Source organism: Dreissena polymorpha, chromosome 2 (genome assembly GCF_020536995.1).
Source record: "Dreissena polymorpha isolate Duluth1 chromosome 2, UMN_Dpol_1.0, whole genome shotgun sequence".
In the NCBI taxonomy this organism is placed as follows: Eukaryota; Metazoa; Mollusca; class Bivalvia; order Myida; family Dreissenidae; genus Dreissena; species Dreissena polymorpha.
The window spans coordinates 83,849,636-83,865,302 of NC_068356.1; the positions used below are offsets into that span (position 1 = coordinate 83,849,636).

At 36.9% G+C, this 15,667-nt stretch overlaps 1 protein-coding gene across 2 annotated transcripts in view; it reads left to right on the plus strand.

The window, feature by feature from the left end:
* Positions 1-15,667, plus strand: part of LOC127867864 (electrogenic aspartate/glutamate antiporter SLC25A13, mitochondrial-like) — a 30,789-nt gene that overhangs the window by 3,217 nt on the left and 11,905 nt on the right. The window contains exons 4-13 of one of the 2 annotated variants that reach the window (XM_052409362.1): positions 364-506; positions 1,623-1,738; positions 2,324-2,463; positions 3,083-3,229; positions 5,702-5,840; positions 7,283-7,376; positions 8,035-8,055; positions 11,789-11,873; positions 13,983-14,076; positions 14,686-14,894. In XM_052409362.1, coding sequence (XP_052265322.1) covers positions 364-506; positions 1,623-1,738; positions 2,324-2,463; positions 3,083-3,229; positions 5,702-5,840; positions 7,283-7,376; positions 8,035-8,055; positions 11,789-11,873; positions 13,983-14,076; positions 14,686-14,894 — 1,188 coding nt within the window. The remainder of the gene's footprint in view (positions 1-363; positions 507-1,622; positions 1,739-2,323; positions 2,464-3,082; positions 3,230-5,701; positions 5,841-7,282; positions 7,377-8,034; positions 8,056-11,788; positions 11,874-13,982; positions 14,077-14,685; positions 14,895-15,667) is intronic. The other variant, XM_052409363.1, reaches the window with a different exon arrangement.

Here is a 15,667-nt window from a genome sequence, read left to right on the forward strand (position 1 = left end):
CATTTCCACCTATAGCCACTGCAGTCTGCACATGCTAATGAGGGACAACATTTCCACCTAGACTGAGTCTGCAGTCTGCACATGCTAATTAGGAACAACATTTCCACCTAGACTGAGTCTGCAGTCTGCACATGCTAATTAGGGACAACATTTCCACCTAGACTGAGTCTGCAGTCTGCACATGCTAATTAGGGACAACATTTCCACCTAGACTGAGTAGGCTTATTAAGAAGAGACATTCTTTTAACATAAAAATCATTCAAAGCATAAAGTTTCGTCCCTGATTATAGACTGCACACGCTAATCTGGGACGACATTTAACGCACGTGCATAAAGCCCAGTTTTCACATTTTATGTCTGTAGTACGCAAGCGTTACAGAGGGCTCTGAGAAGTACATGACCTACTCTGACTTCATCCTGCGCTATCTGGGTCTGCTGGATGGACAGACATTCAACGAGTACACCCTAGAGTTGTTCGGCAACAGCATAGACGCCAGTCGTGACAAGTATGATCATATGACTTAGGCTGTGGGAAAACAGACTCAATGCATGTGCTTAAGTGTCATCTCAGATGAGTCTGTGCAGTCAGCACAGGCTAATTTGAGTTGACACTTTCCACATAGAATTTATTTTTGCTAACAAAAGACATCCTTTAAACTATTAATTCCTTAAAATCTGAAAGAGTCGTTGCCTGTATGGATTGCACAGGCTCATCTGGGATGACTCATTAAGCCCAGATTTTCAAGAACAAGGCTCGTATATTAAGTCTAAGCTCTTTCTTTGATAATATTATTGTCAAGTCTAGTAGAGTTTGGTCGGACAGCATATTAGCCAATTGCTACATATAACCACTGTCCACATTTGGTGAAAGTAAATTATATTTGTTTTGGTTTGTATGCGCTTGAAGGGTGGCATATAGTTTTTGAACTGTCCGTCAGAAAGTCAGTCCGTCAGAAAATTTTAACATTGGTCATAACTTTTGCAATATTGAAGATAACAACTTTATATTTTGCATGCATGTGTATCTCATGGAGCTGCACATTTTGAGTGGTGAAAGGTCAAGGTCGTCCTTCAAGGTCAAAGGTCAAATATATGGAGTCTCTCTGTCCGTCCGAAAACTTTAACATTGGTCATAACTTTTGCATTATTGAAGATAGCAACTTGATATTTGACATGTATGTGTATCTCATGGAGCTGCACATTTTGAGTGGTGAAACATCAAGGTCATCCTTCAAGGTCAAAGGTCAAATATATGGCTTCAAAGCGGGGAAGAATGGGGCATTGTGTTAGTGACAAACACATCTCTTGTTCCTTAATAGAATCCACATAAATATTTAAAACAAAAAGTATTTTCTCATAATATGGTAAATTTGGCTAAAGAATGTGTTAGGCCATGGCTAACTCTGAAGTTGTAATTAATTGATTTGCTAATAGGGATCATTTAAATATGTGTTTGTGCTTGTTGCTGTGCCCTTGGTAAGACTATTTATTATGAGCCCCCTGCCGGTTTAGCCAGAGTGAACTAAAATTTTAAATTCCATCCGTCATGTCTCTCATTCCGTCTGTCTGAAGATACTTGGATGAAACATGGCATACTTATAAAATATGTGTTCTTGTTGCAGGAAAATCTCGTATACAGAGTTCCAGGCGTTTGAGCACATGCTGTCCCAACCAGATGCCATGTACCGGGTCGCCTTTGCGATATACGACATCAACAGCAGCGGCTATATAAATTATCGTGAGTTGATTTTTCGTAAAATGTCCATACTTGGTGGATTGTGTTTACAATTCAAGCCTCACTGTGTGAAAACCAAGCTAAATGCATGTGTGTACAGTGGATAAAACAAATCCAGTCTAGGATAAGCCTGTGCAGACTAGACAAGAACACTAACGTATGATATTTTCACTGGCTGACTGAGAGATTAGAAATATTGAGTGGCAAGTGCATGTATGACTAGAATTGACTTTTGCTTAAGCATTACAAATCAGTAAGTCAGCTTATATTACCCTGGCCTGTTTTCAGTTTCCGCTTAGAGTATATTGATTATTAATTTCTTTTCTTGATCAATTGTGAGTTTAGAACAAAAACAGACATTTATTTGCTTGAAATCATTAGCAAGGCAACTGTCTCAAATAAGGCGTGCAAAACACCATAATTTTAAATGTCAAAATAAGAACATTTTATGAAAGTAATTGGAACAAAAAATGCCGTCTAAGTGGAAATTGTTGTACCTTATTAGCCTGTGCGGACGACACTTAAAACACATGCATTAAGCCCCATTTTCTCAGAGCAAGACTTATGTCAATAATGTTATTGTTTCAGATGAGTTTGTGGATATTGTCAAGCATACCACTCTCCATCAGCGAATTCCGTTTAACTTTGAATGCGAGTTTATGCAGCTTCATTTTGGCAAGGATAAATCCAGGCGCATATCTTACGCTGAATTCACACAGCTTGTACATGTAAGGTTTTAGTTCCCATCCAATCTTACATAGAAGTTTTGTTGTCTGTATGTCATATCAATCAGTCTGTTTGTCAGTCAGTCTGTTTGTCAGTCTATCTGTTTTATTTACCAAGGAGTAAACTTGACCAGGCTTTGGTGTTGAAATTGTTTATTTAGACTAACAAAGCAAAAAAGCAAACTTTAAATATCTTTTTTTCCAAAAACATTTCATATAGCTAAGAACTATGGCCTTCTTGGCCCTCTTGTTTAACTGGAGACAACTTACTGAAAAAGATTCAAACTAAGCCACATTAGGAAGACTGGGATTAATGCATGTGCATAAAGTGTCATCCCAGTCTGTGCAGTCCACACAGGCTAATCAGGGACTATTCTTTCCCCCTAATTTGGATTTTATGCTTTAATAGAAAAAACTTAATTTAAACAAAAAACTACATAAAGCGTTGTCCCTAATTAGCCTGTGCAGACCACATACAGAAGAAGGCTCATATCTTAATTCTTTTTAAAGGCATTTCTCAGGTTAGAGAACAATGGCTGTCTTGGACCTCTTGTTTAAATAAGGGAAACAATCTTAAGAAGCAAAGCGTAAAATAATTTGCATGGCTTTCACTTGTTCGCAGGATTTCAATGAGGAGCATGCCCTTCAAGCCTTCCAAAAGTTTGACACAGACAGCAACGGCTACATCAACGCCAAGGACTTTGAGGAGATCATGACGTCACTGAAGAGTTACCTCCTCACGGACTTCGTGAAGGAGAATTTAGTATCCGTAAGTACTCAGTGCTTGTTGTTTTTGTCAAAGTTTAATATAATTTGGCTTATTTTGTTGACTTTAAAAATGCTCTTAGCATCAACTCTGAAGAAAGAAATTTAAAAAGAATGATCTCTAATTAGGGTAAATGTAGATGTGTTTGCTTTGGACATTTTTACATTTGGACAATTATCGTCTACTGCAGGTTTGTTTAATTATTGTGTTGAAACAAGGGTGATTTTGCGATGAATTCCTTTTTAGTAGACATTCATAAGGCCATCCTTGAAAAACTGTGGAAATTCCAAATCCAAGCAGGGCATGGGATGGGGTTGGTAGGTAGACACATGTAATTTTAACCAGGAATTCTGAACAAAAAAACTGTTTATTAGATTGGTGAATGTTGGCGGGCGGGGCGTTGGGCGGAACAGTTTGTCCGGGCCATAACTATGTCCTTCATTGTGAAATTTAAAAATTACTCGGTACATTTGTTCACCATCATTGGACGGTGTGTCATGCGAAAGAATTATGACAATATCTCCAAGATAAAGGTCGCCATGACTATAAAAAGATTGAATTAGACACAAGGGGGGTAACTAGGAACAATCAGTAGCAATGCACATTTTGAATTGTCTCCCTTTATAAGACTTTTTTAGCTCGACTATTATATAATATATATAGTGGAGGTATTATACTCACCCAGGCGTTTCCGTTAGCGTTAGCGTGCAAATGTTAAAGTTTTCGTACTACCCCAAATATTTCCTGTGTCCCTTGACATATTGCTTTCATATTTTGCATACTCGTTTACCATCATGACCCCAACCTATAAACAAGAACAGACAAATGTATCAAGCATTTTGATAGAATTATGGCCCCTTTTATACTTAGAATATGCATATTATTGATAAATCTATGTTAAAGTTTGCGTACTACCCCAAATATTTCCTGTGTCCCTTGACATATTGCTTTCATATTTTGCATACTTGTTTACCATCATGACCCCAACCTATAAACAAGAGCAGACAACTGTATCGAGCATTTTGACAGAATTATTGCCCCTTTTATACTTAGAATATGCATATTATTGATAAATCTATGTTTAAGTTTGACAAAACAACACTTACCTGACATACCACAATGCACTCCACTCCAACCATCCCCCAACCATCCACCACGCCGCCCCACCCCCCCCCCCAAACCCCCACCCCACCCCCCAAAAAATGTTTTTTTTCTTATTTTTGAAAGATCATTATTAAATGATCACATACCCACATTATACCCCCCTCTCCCCCCACCCCAACCCCCCCCCCCCCCCCCATTTTTTTCTTATTTTTGAAAGATCATCTTTTAAATGATCACACACCCACATTATACCCCCCCCCCCCCTCTCCATGATGGCTTACGATATACTGTCAAGCACTCAAATAGTTGAGCGCGCTGTCCTCTGACAGCTCTTGTTTAAATTGAGATCAAGGTCGCCACGACTAAAAAAAGATTGAACTTGACACAAGGGGGGTAACTAGGAATAATCAGTAACAATGCACATTTTGAATTGTCCCCCTTTATCAGACTTTTTATGCCCCCTAAGGAGGGCATATAGTAATCGGACTGTCCGTCACACTTTGCGTTTAGGTTTCGAAAAATGCTCATAACTTCTATGTCGCTTCAGATAGCAATTTCATTTTTGGCATGCATGTGTATATGGACAAGGACTTTCCATACGCATACAAATTTTGACTGCTGTGACCTTGACCTTGAACTTAGGGTCCGCGTTTAGGTTTTGAAATCTGCGTTTATGTTTAGAAAAAAGCTCATAACTTCTATCAAGTGTTTATAGGGGGCATAAGTCATCCTATGGTGACAGCTCTTGTTGGTTTTTTTAAATTGAAAACCTGGTTTTGTGACAATTTTCTCCCTTGTTAAGGATGTATAATAGAACCCATTAATGTAACCCCCATCTTTTTAACTTTAGAAGAGAGTACAATGAGAAGAAGAACTTGTCTTTGAAAGCTAGATGAAAAGCAGATATCTATAAAATATTGTGTTGCTGAAAAGACAGATCAAGAGTGCAAACATGAGAATGTGTTTCTTGTGGCATTTGGCCCCCCAAAATAAAATGATTGGTAGGGTCAATTTTGTAAGGTTCGTAGTTTTCTTCCAAACAAGCACTTTTTAAAGAGTGGCCTAAATGGTTTATAACATGTTGTAAAAAAATTTTTTTAGTGAATATTTTAGTGAAATATATTGAAAGACAACCCAATGCATTTGGAAGTAAATTTTACAGTACATGTACTGTATGTACATACCAGAACGAGCATATTGGTTCGTGTTTGCTTGCAGATTGTGGTAGGAAAATACCAGGTATTAGCATGTTTGTTTGTGTTTTTTCTTGCAAAAAAACATAGGAGATTAAAGCAGATGAAAGTCATTTGGAAGTAAACATCTTATTACTGAAGTTCAAACCAGAATGAGAATGTTTTTGTTTGCTTGCAGATAGCAGTGGGAGACTTCCACAAGAAGATAAGCTATGCATTCTTCAATGCTTTCATCTCTCTCCTCAACAATATGGAGCTTGTCAAGAAGATTTACCTTGCTGCAACCACCAGGGACAAGGGAGGGGCTTGTTCAAAGGGTACAAAATATGTTAAAAATGCCCCTCGGGGTCAAAGTGGTTTCACCGCAGGGTCCAACTTTTGATTGTTACATCTTGCAACTTATTATCCTGCACCAAAGGGGGAGGGATATAAAATAGGTGTTGTCCATCACTCTTTGTCTGTCAATCTGCCGGTCTGTTGCCAACTTTACAGGGCTTTATCTCATAAACTCTGTAAGATTTCAACTTATTAACTTCATGGGTGTATAAATATCAATGAGGTGAAGAACCATAGTCAAGAACCACAACCCTACACTTTCTTAAATAAGAGTCACTGCCCTTTGTTGTTTTTGGATAATGTAACTTCAGGGCTATCTCTCAGATACTATGCAAGATTTTGACACATTCTTCATGGGTAGTGCCGCAACAATATACCGGTATATATCGCAATAAGCAATCTGCATATTGTATTGCGATACCATTTTCATCATACCGGTACGAAAATTCTACAATAATTCATCCGTATTTTTGTCCAGAAAAGCCATCCAAAATAATGATATCAAGGTAAACAAATCAGTGTTTAGTAAAAATAAATTGTAATGTAAAAATAGCATTCTAAAAAGTACTATACAGAGTAGCGTGGCAAGATCTGCTTTTGCATGTCATACTGTTAAATTTAAGATGAAGCTTTTGGAAATACGAAAAAAAAACAATTAATTACATAATAAAAATTATAAGAATGACAAAACTAATCTTTCATAACAAAATGCTTTGTAAAGCCAAAAAAATTGCATTTGTAAATAAGGATAGAATTGCCAATAGGATATAACTAGAACCTAAACATACAATACAAAGGTTATGTTCATGTAATTAAGTTGGTTTTGGTGGTTTTGGCGAGTTTTAACTCTGGTACAAGTTAGCAATACATTTCAATACAGGTTTTTGAACTGACAAAATATCGCAATATGGTTTTTGGGGTATTGTTGCAGCACTACTTCATGGATGTATAGATATCAATAAGAAGAAGAGTGACATGCACAAGAAATTAACCCTGCACTTCCTTAAATAATTGTAATTGTCATTTTTGTGTGTTTTGTATCAGGGCTACATTTCAGATATGATACAGGATTTCAACATGAAACTTCTTGGGTGTATAGATATTTATGAGGAGAATTGTGATGCATAAAAGCAATAACCATTCACTTGGTTTCTTTTATTTGATTCATAAAACAGATAATAGCTTCATTTCCGATATTAATTGTTTAATTTTTTTTATCTTCAATGTATTGTTTTCTGTAAATGCATCACAAGTACAAATACGTGAGATAAGGCACAACCCTTTGCTTTTACTTCTTCACCCATTTATAAACACAATTTATTCAGCGGTTGATACCAATTTTAACAATTTGCTTGTTTTATTTTGTGACTCAAAATATATTGACAATAGAAAAAGAGAAGACCAGATGACTGTTTTATTACAGAGGAGTTGTTGTACCAGTCCCAGGAGTTCCCACAGATCACACCCATGGAGATTGACATCCTCTTTCAGTTGGTGCAGCTCAGACACCAAACCATGTGAGTCAACATTTTTTATTTGGGCCGTGCTCTGTGAAAAGGGGGTTTAATGCATGTGTGTAAAGTGTCGTCCCAGATTAGCCTGCGCAGTTATCACATGCTAATCAGAGACGACATTTTCCGCCTAAACTGGATTTCATTTAAGAGGAGACTATCTTAAAACAAAAAATACAATAAAAACGGAAAGTGTCATCCCTGATTAGCCTGTGCGGACTGCGAAGGCTAATATGGGATGGCACTTTACGCACATGCATTAAATCCCCTTTTCACAGAGCACAGCCCATTTATGTTTACATGCACTATTTGTTTATTATAGAAAGAATATTTGTTGATGTCACTGTTGGGTTCTTATCATTTCTTGAAATCATTATACGCTGAACATTTTCACAAAATTTGCTCAAGCATTTAAAAAAAATTCTGTACTCTGATGTAATAAATAACAAAAATAACAAAAATGATGCCCACTGCTGTTTGTGCATCGCAGCCCTTTTGTTTGTTAAATCATTATTGCTTAAATATACTGTTTAAAACAAATATTTTGTTTTGTTTGAAAGATCAAATTTTGCATGTTTGCTTTAAAAAAATTGACGACACTTTCAACTTGTATTGACTATAATTAGAACATAAGAGGACAGTCATGTTTTGTATTGTTTCTCAGAAAGAAAGACCAATATATTGGGTAAGTGGTTGTGTAATGTGTAGTCCTTTTTCATCACCAAATAGGTTTGAGTGTAGCCTACTTTGACACTTAATAGTTTTGAGTGTAACCTGCCTTAGAAGCACCAAATGTAATACATGCATGTGTGCTTGGGGTTTGCAGCCTTTTGCTCACCTGAGCTGGAAATGCTGACTGTGAGCCATTATGATCACCCTTTGTCTGTAGTCCGCTCTCCGTGTCTTGCTGCGTGCGTTGTCAACTTTTGGCCTGTTAAACACTCAAGAAGCCACATTTTTATGCTCCCGGTAGGGTGGCATATAGCAGTTGAACTGTCCGACAGTCTGTCTGTCAGTCTGTCCATCCGTGCCTCCGTCCTAAAACATTGAAGATAGCAACTTGATATTTGGCATGCATGTGTATCTCATGAAGCTGCACATTTTGAGTAGTGAAGTCAAGGTCATCCTTCAAGGTCAAAAGTAAAAAAATACAATCCAAGGGAAGTAATAAGCTTTTAAAGGGAGATAATTTCTAGACCTGCCAAATGATATATTGAAATTTTATTTCAAAGCGGCGCAATAGGGGGCATTGTGTTTCTGACATACACATCTCTTGTTCATTCAATCATAATGAATCTTATTCAAAATGTTTATCTGGACAATGTCTAGGCCCCATGAGTCACAAGCGTCCAAAAAGTAGTTCACAAAATCATATCTCAGAAGAACCTTGTTACAACGCTAGGGGAACATTTATCATTGAAACTTGATGAACATCAGGTTGACAGTTCAAATATTGACAAACAATTCTTACCACTCCAAGGGCGAGATTCGTGAATGAAGATATATGAATATTTGAATGTTTATCTTGACAATATCTAGGCCCAGTTTAAATCTTCGACAGATGCATCCAATAACTAGGTCACCAGGTGAAGGTTAAAAAACAACAACTTGTTAACACACTTGGGGCCACATTTGTGATTCAGTCTTGATGAAACATGGTCAGAACTTTAATGCTGGCAATATGAAGGTCATGATTGAATATGGGTTAAGTGGGGTCAAAAACTAGCTCAACGAGTAGAGTCTTCACCAACTTGTGTTTGTAAACTCAGATGAGCGCATAGGGGTCATCATTGCCTTCTTTAATACATCTTTATGCTGTGACACCAAATTAAGTTTGTTTTTGTGAGTCCCTGATGCGTGTAAAATGTTTGGATATGAGTCTTGGTATGGGAAAATGGGGCTTAATGCATGTGTGTAAAGTTTCTTCCCAGATTAGCCTGTGCAGTCCATAACTTCAGGTAGGTCATCACCATGAAGTGAAGATATGTAAGTGTAAAAATGTATTTGTACCACCGTGATTCTCTTACTTTTTCTTGAACATGGCTTACAATGCGATGAAGGAGTATTCGTATGATTTGAGACAGGTCTTTAGTTTATTTATAAGGCACAACTGTATCATCGTTGCCTGCACTAAAAAGCCTCGTTCTGGTGGAAAGACAAGGGCTTACTGCATGTTTGTAAAATGTCATAACTGATAAGCGCAATTTGCACAGGCTAATCAGGGACAACACTTTCTACCTAAACTGGAAACTGACATTCCTGATGAAGCTGTATGGACATTTCTAGGACAACACTTTGCAAATACATTAAGTCTAGTTGTCCCAGAATGCAGTCAAAATTGTTATTCTAAAATTTGCTTGCCTTGTTTCTTGTAGTGCTGTTGGGTTGTTACCTGATATTGTAATTTAGTGAGAGGTGGACTTGTGATGTTCTAATTATAGAATGTAGCTTTTGATAGGAACACCGTAGAACAAAGAGCAGTAACCTGGAATTCTATATATGCTGCACAATGATCTTATTTCTAGAAGAATTACAGGCACTGCTCATGGAATTGTGAAGTTGCCATATAATATATATGTTTAATTATGTCTACACTTAGGGGTCATCTCAAATTGATTACAATCATTACATCAATTTCCGTTTGCATTTAGTTTTGCATATCATGTACTGTTAACTGCTTCACTTTGTATGCAAACTCATTACAAGCTTTTCTTTTATTGTCTTAATTTAAATTGCTTGTATGGCATTTGATTTATTGTATCTTTTGCTCACCTGAACACAAAGTGCCTATGGTTAGCTATTGTGGTCACCCTATGTCCTGGGTTGTGTATGGTTTGTTGTTCAATGTTTAACTTGTTAATATGCCAGAGGCAAAAACAATTTCTCAATCTTGATGCGACTTGCCTACTCGGTCAGAATTCTTATCTTATTAATGTATAGACAGAGTTCAAATCTGTGTCAAATGTGTCCAAAAACTAAGTTTAGAGGACAAATCTTAGAAAAATCTTGTTATCACTGTAGACATTTATTAATCACTCTTAATGAATCTTCGTCAGAATGTTTGTCATTACAATATCGAGACAAGGTTTGAATCTGGGTACTGTGCGTCCCAAAACTAGGTCACCTTGACAATATCTTGGCTGAGTTGTAATCTGGGTCATGTGGTTTCTAAAAGTGAGTCACCAGGTCAAAGCTTTATTTAAAAAAATTACTATGGAGGTCAAATTTATGGCTAGATCATAGGTAAATATATTCAGACTGGTTACCGTGGCAATATTTAGGCAAAGTTCAAATAGTGTGTCCAAGACCTAGTTCACCAGGTTAAATCTAAGAAAAACTTTGTTAACACTATAGGCTACATTAATGATTGAACTTGGATGTAACTTGGTAAAAAAGTTGTTCTTGACTATATCTAGGCTAAGTTTGATTCTAGGATATGAAGGTCAAAAACTAGGTCAGCTTGACAAGTGTTCTACAATTGCAATACCTTGAGTTCAGGTGTCTGTGATCACTTTAGGGTTATCATGGCCCTCTTGTTGCTTTGTTTCATCTTTTAATGTCATCAAATGTCTAGTAAGATTGAAACAAATTTGTTTTTTCAGAATGTTACACGCATATCACTGCAGTCTGTTGTAAAAATACACTCTTATCATTGCGTTAGTTTGGAGATTTTGGTGATTTGTTGTTTTTTCAACAATTTTTGCATCCCTGATATTATTGTTGTGGCAGTATTCAGTAGTGTTTGCTCTTGCAAGATTTTAATTTTGCTTTTTGTGGTTTTACTTGTTCTTTTCAGCTAAGCAATTAAACAAAAATATTTAAATGCTTAACTATACATTTTGGAGTTTTAGCACTTCAAACTTGAATCAAGCACACTAAGTATGTTAATGATGTTTTTTTTTACTAAAGATATGGAAAAGGATAACATTTGACATCTACTTTGTATTTGAATTTTTTGTATCTGAAATTATTGCATTTTGAAAAAAAATATTAATAGATTATGTTAACTACTTAGTTTCTGAACATTAAACATAAATAAACATTGTGTGCCTGTTTTGAAAGTTGAATTTTGATCTTATGATATGGAATTATTGTGCTGTGAACGTCAATCAAACAATAATGCAGCAAATGCATGATTTACTTGGTGATTACATACTGAGTCTATTATCAGTCTATGGGGACTGAGAAATTTTAAGAAAAGTGGTAAGAACGATCAAATTCCAGAGTTTTCAATTGGTCATTTTATAATCCCAATCGGTCATGGACCATCAAAACGGAAGCTAATATGATCCCAGCATATTTTTTTGCTCAAACTTTTTTTATTGTAAAGTTTGGAATCCGTAACTTTGAGTAAATTTAAAAATAGTTGTCATGTTCCAAGCGTCTCACATATGAAGGTCATTGTTGCCCTGTTGCAGGCGTCTCACTTACCAGGACTTGGAAGATCTGTCTCCCATGGAAGGAAGGGAGACTCCGTTCTCTATTCAAATGCAAATTGCTGAGGTGAGAAAGTTTATATGGACTCATGAAAAATGGGGCTCAATTCATCATTGTTTACAATAAGTTTCTTCTATAAAAAATCCTGTCTAGGCCGGAAAGACCATCCTTAAGTAACCTGTGCAAACTGCGCAGGCTTGTCTGGTACAACGCTGAACGCACATGTTTTCCCAGGGAAGTTTTTGGCGTCCTACAAATACAAATTAAATCTTAAAATTTAAAGAAAAATAAAATGGTTGCTTTAATAATTATCATTTTAATATGTTTATTTCCATCCAAAGTAAGGCCATTTGCGTTTAAGCACGTGTGCCAAAGTTCAGAAGGATAAACTACTTGGAATGATAAAATTTATGTTTACCTTGAAGTAAGCTTAATACAGGGCTCACTTTCTCTTTTGCTAAAAGCACCCAACTAGTCTCAGAGGTGAAGTTTCTTGTAAATTTGGGACTTCACATACTAGATATGGTTAATAAAATATCTTAGTAGAAAGGGGGGGGGGAGAGTAGGGTTATCTATGAAAAATGAAAATCATGTTAACTTGTTCAATTTTCTAGACATTACGCGTAACATTTACCCTAGTTATCCCCCGCCATAGGCGGAGGGATATTGTTTTGGCGTTATCCGTCTTTCCGTCCGTCCGGAACTTTTGTGTCCGGAGCCGTATCTTGGAAGTGCTTTGGCAGATTTCATTAAAACTTGGTATGAGTATATATATGGATAAGAGGATGATGCACGCCAAATGGCATTGTACACCATCTGTTAAAAACGGAGTTATGGTCCTTTGTATCTTGAAAAAATGTAATTTTTGAGTCTCAAATATAACACTTTTGTGTCCAGAAGCATATTGACGGGGGATATCAATTCAACGAATTTGTTTGTTTTACTTCAATTTAATTCCTTATACAACACACTGTACTGTAGTGTTACATAATTATAACATTCAGATAATCTACAGTAGTCACTTTTTTTGCCCCCGGATTGAAAGAACGGGGGTATATTGTTTTTGGCCTGTCTGTCTGTCATTGTATGTGTCTGTCTGTCATCTTATGTTTGTGTCTGTCCCAAAACTTAAACCTTGGTCATAACTTTTGCAATATTGATGATGGCTAATTGATATTTGGCATGCATGTGTATCTCGTGGAGCTGCACATTTTGATTTGTGGAAGGTCAAGGACAAGGTCATCCTTCAAGGTCAAAGGTTAAATAAATGGCTTCAAAGTGGCGCAGTAGGGGGCATTATGTTTCACAAACACAGCTCTTGTTATTTATTGATTTTCAAACGTGTTTGTCTTGACTGGACATATAGGAACACATTTGACTGATGGGCGGGCAGATTAGGGGTTGGACGGCAGGCAGATTAAATGTTAACGCTCTTTTAACATGTACAGTTTTCATTAAATTTTCACCAAACTTTTTGGAAATATTTATTGACATAAAATGGTGGCCAAGTTCAATAGCTAGCCAATAGGCACAAGGCTTTTGAGTTTATTTCTTTTTAATAAAAAAAGTGAAAATCAACGTTTTTGCTCTCTATCTCATATAACTTGCTACAAATCTTCACCGAACTTTCTGAAAATGTTTGCTAATATTTAGTGCAAGGCAGGTTACATTAGCAGCAAATTCCCACCAGGCACTTCAGAGTTTTTGCCCTTGGTTAAAGAACACATACAATTTGCCATACCTGCTCTCTTACTGATCCTTTTTATGCCCCCCTTGGAAAAAGAGGGGCTATATTGTTTTTATGGATGTCAGTCTGAATTGGGGTCACTAGTTCAAAGATCAATGTCACTAACATTAATTTTTAAATTGGTTTCCGTTGGATATGTAATCAAAGGATTGAGTGATAGGTGTCAAGGCCATTTTTAGGGGTCATCTTACTTTGATCGTGAAGCTCTTGTTTTCATCGAATTTTCTCCAAACTTCTGCAAATGTTCGTTGAAATAAAATTGATGCTTAGGTCAATAACCAGCGTAATCGTGCCAGGAACTTACGAACTATTGCCCTAAATTATAAAAGTTATTCAGTTTAGCAAAACAGTAGTTGTTAATGTTCATTTCCCATGTCTGTATGGTACACCATGTTGGTATTTTACATTTATATGGGTTGCTGTTTCAGGAGGACCTACGGCTGGAGCAGGGTGCCGAGAGGACGGTCATGCTACAGGTGGGGGAGAGTGCTTACCGGTTTGGTCTGGGGGCGCTGGCCGGTGGTAAGAAGTTACTCCATATGTGTAACCACTTAACCAGCATTATTTAAGTGTATTGACAGGGTAATTTTATTATCTTATCTAAAATGATTGTCAAGTCTAGAAACATCTAATGGAAAAACAGTCCTCAGGACAACCGCTGACTCAAATCTACTTAAGCCAAATTTGCCTCGCTATGGCAAAATTCTTCTCATTTTGACTCTTTTTAACCATATTCTGGGAAACAGGGCTTTATGTCTGGGACAATTGTTAACGCTTATGAATTAAGCCCTGTTTACCGTAAGAGCAGCTCATCATGACATAGTATGGATTTTTATGAGTAAATGTTTAAGCCAAATACAATTTCCTCTAGTCAAAAGGTTTAATGTGTACGCATTGGTTATTTTTGGCAAAGTGCTCAGTAATCCCAGAGTCTTTTGTAGGTCGCATCCTTTCCAGCATTTAAATAAAGTGTTGTCCAAGATTAGCCTGTGCAGTCAGCACAGGCTTATCAGGGGCAACACTCTCCACCTTCACTTGATTTTCCTTTATAAGAGGTTTGCTTAAGATGAAAAAAACCATATAAGCGAAAAGCGATTATCCTGTACTGACTTTCGCATCCTTCCCTTTCAGCTACTGGAGCCACTGCAGTGTACCCCATCGACCTGGTAAAGACGCGTCTACAGAACCAGCGTTCAGGTGGCCTTGTGGGTGAGCTCATGTACAAGAACAGCACCGACTGCTTCAAGAAGGTCATACGTCATGAGGGGTTTAGGGGTCTGTATCGTGGTCTGGCCCCTCAGCTAGTTGGGGTCGCACCTGAGAAGGCCATAAAACTCACGGTAGGTGGATAGAAATAGGGGCAAGGGCTTGGAATTCAGCATGCAGTCTGTAAGAATATGAAACATGTTCTGGCAAATATTTGCTTAATGCATATGCCTAATCAGGCAATTAGGACTTGTATGGACTTTGTGGAATAAAAAACCACTTAATTGACATGCTTTAAGGCAAGTTTCCACAGAACGAGTCACAGATATGGACATTGCAGAATTGACGTAAAAATAATCTCGAACTGATAAAAATTAAATGCTTTGATATTGGTGATTAAGTAGCATTAAAGTAAGGTATCATATTCAATATTCCAAACACAACAACTGGTGACTCATAAATGAGACACAACATGATTTGATCCACATTGTGCAAAAATGGGCCTTAAGACATATCCAAACAGTCTACTCTAATGAGGAGTCGCTATGTCCACTAAAGTGACCACAAAACCTTGTGAGACTTAATAGCTGAAAAGTTTTCAAACAAAAAAACAACTGAAAAAAATATTTCTGAAACTGAAATATGGTGAACAGTGTATTTGCTCAATATGTTTGTCCTAAAACTTTAATAAGCCATTTTGATTTTGAATCACATTGGTTAAAATAATGAAAACTCCAGCGTTGAACCACGTAGAAGGCTTGCTATGGAAAAATGGGACTTAATGCAAGTATGTAAATTGTTTTACCTGATTGGCCTGTGCAGTCTGCATGGTATATTTTATGTACATGCATGATACCCAGTTTTCACAGAACGTGGCTCATGTAGATAATTAGGGAAAATCTTGGGT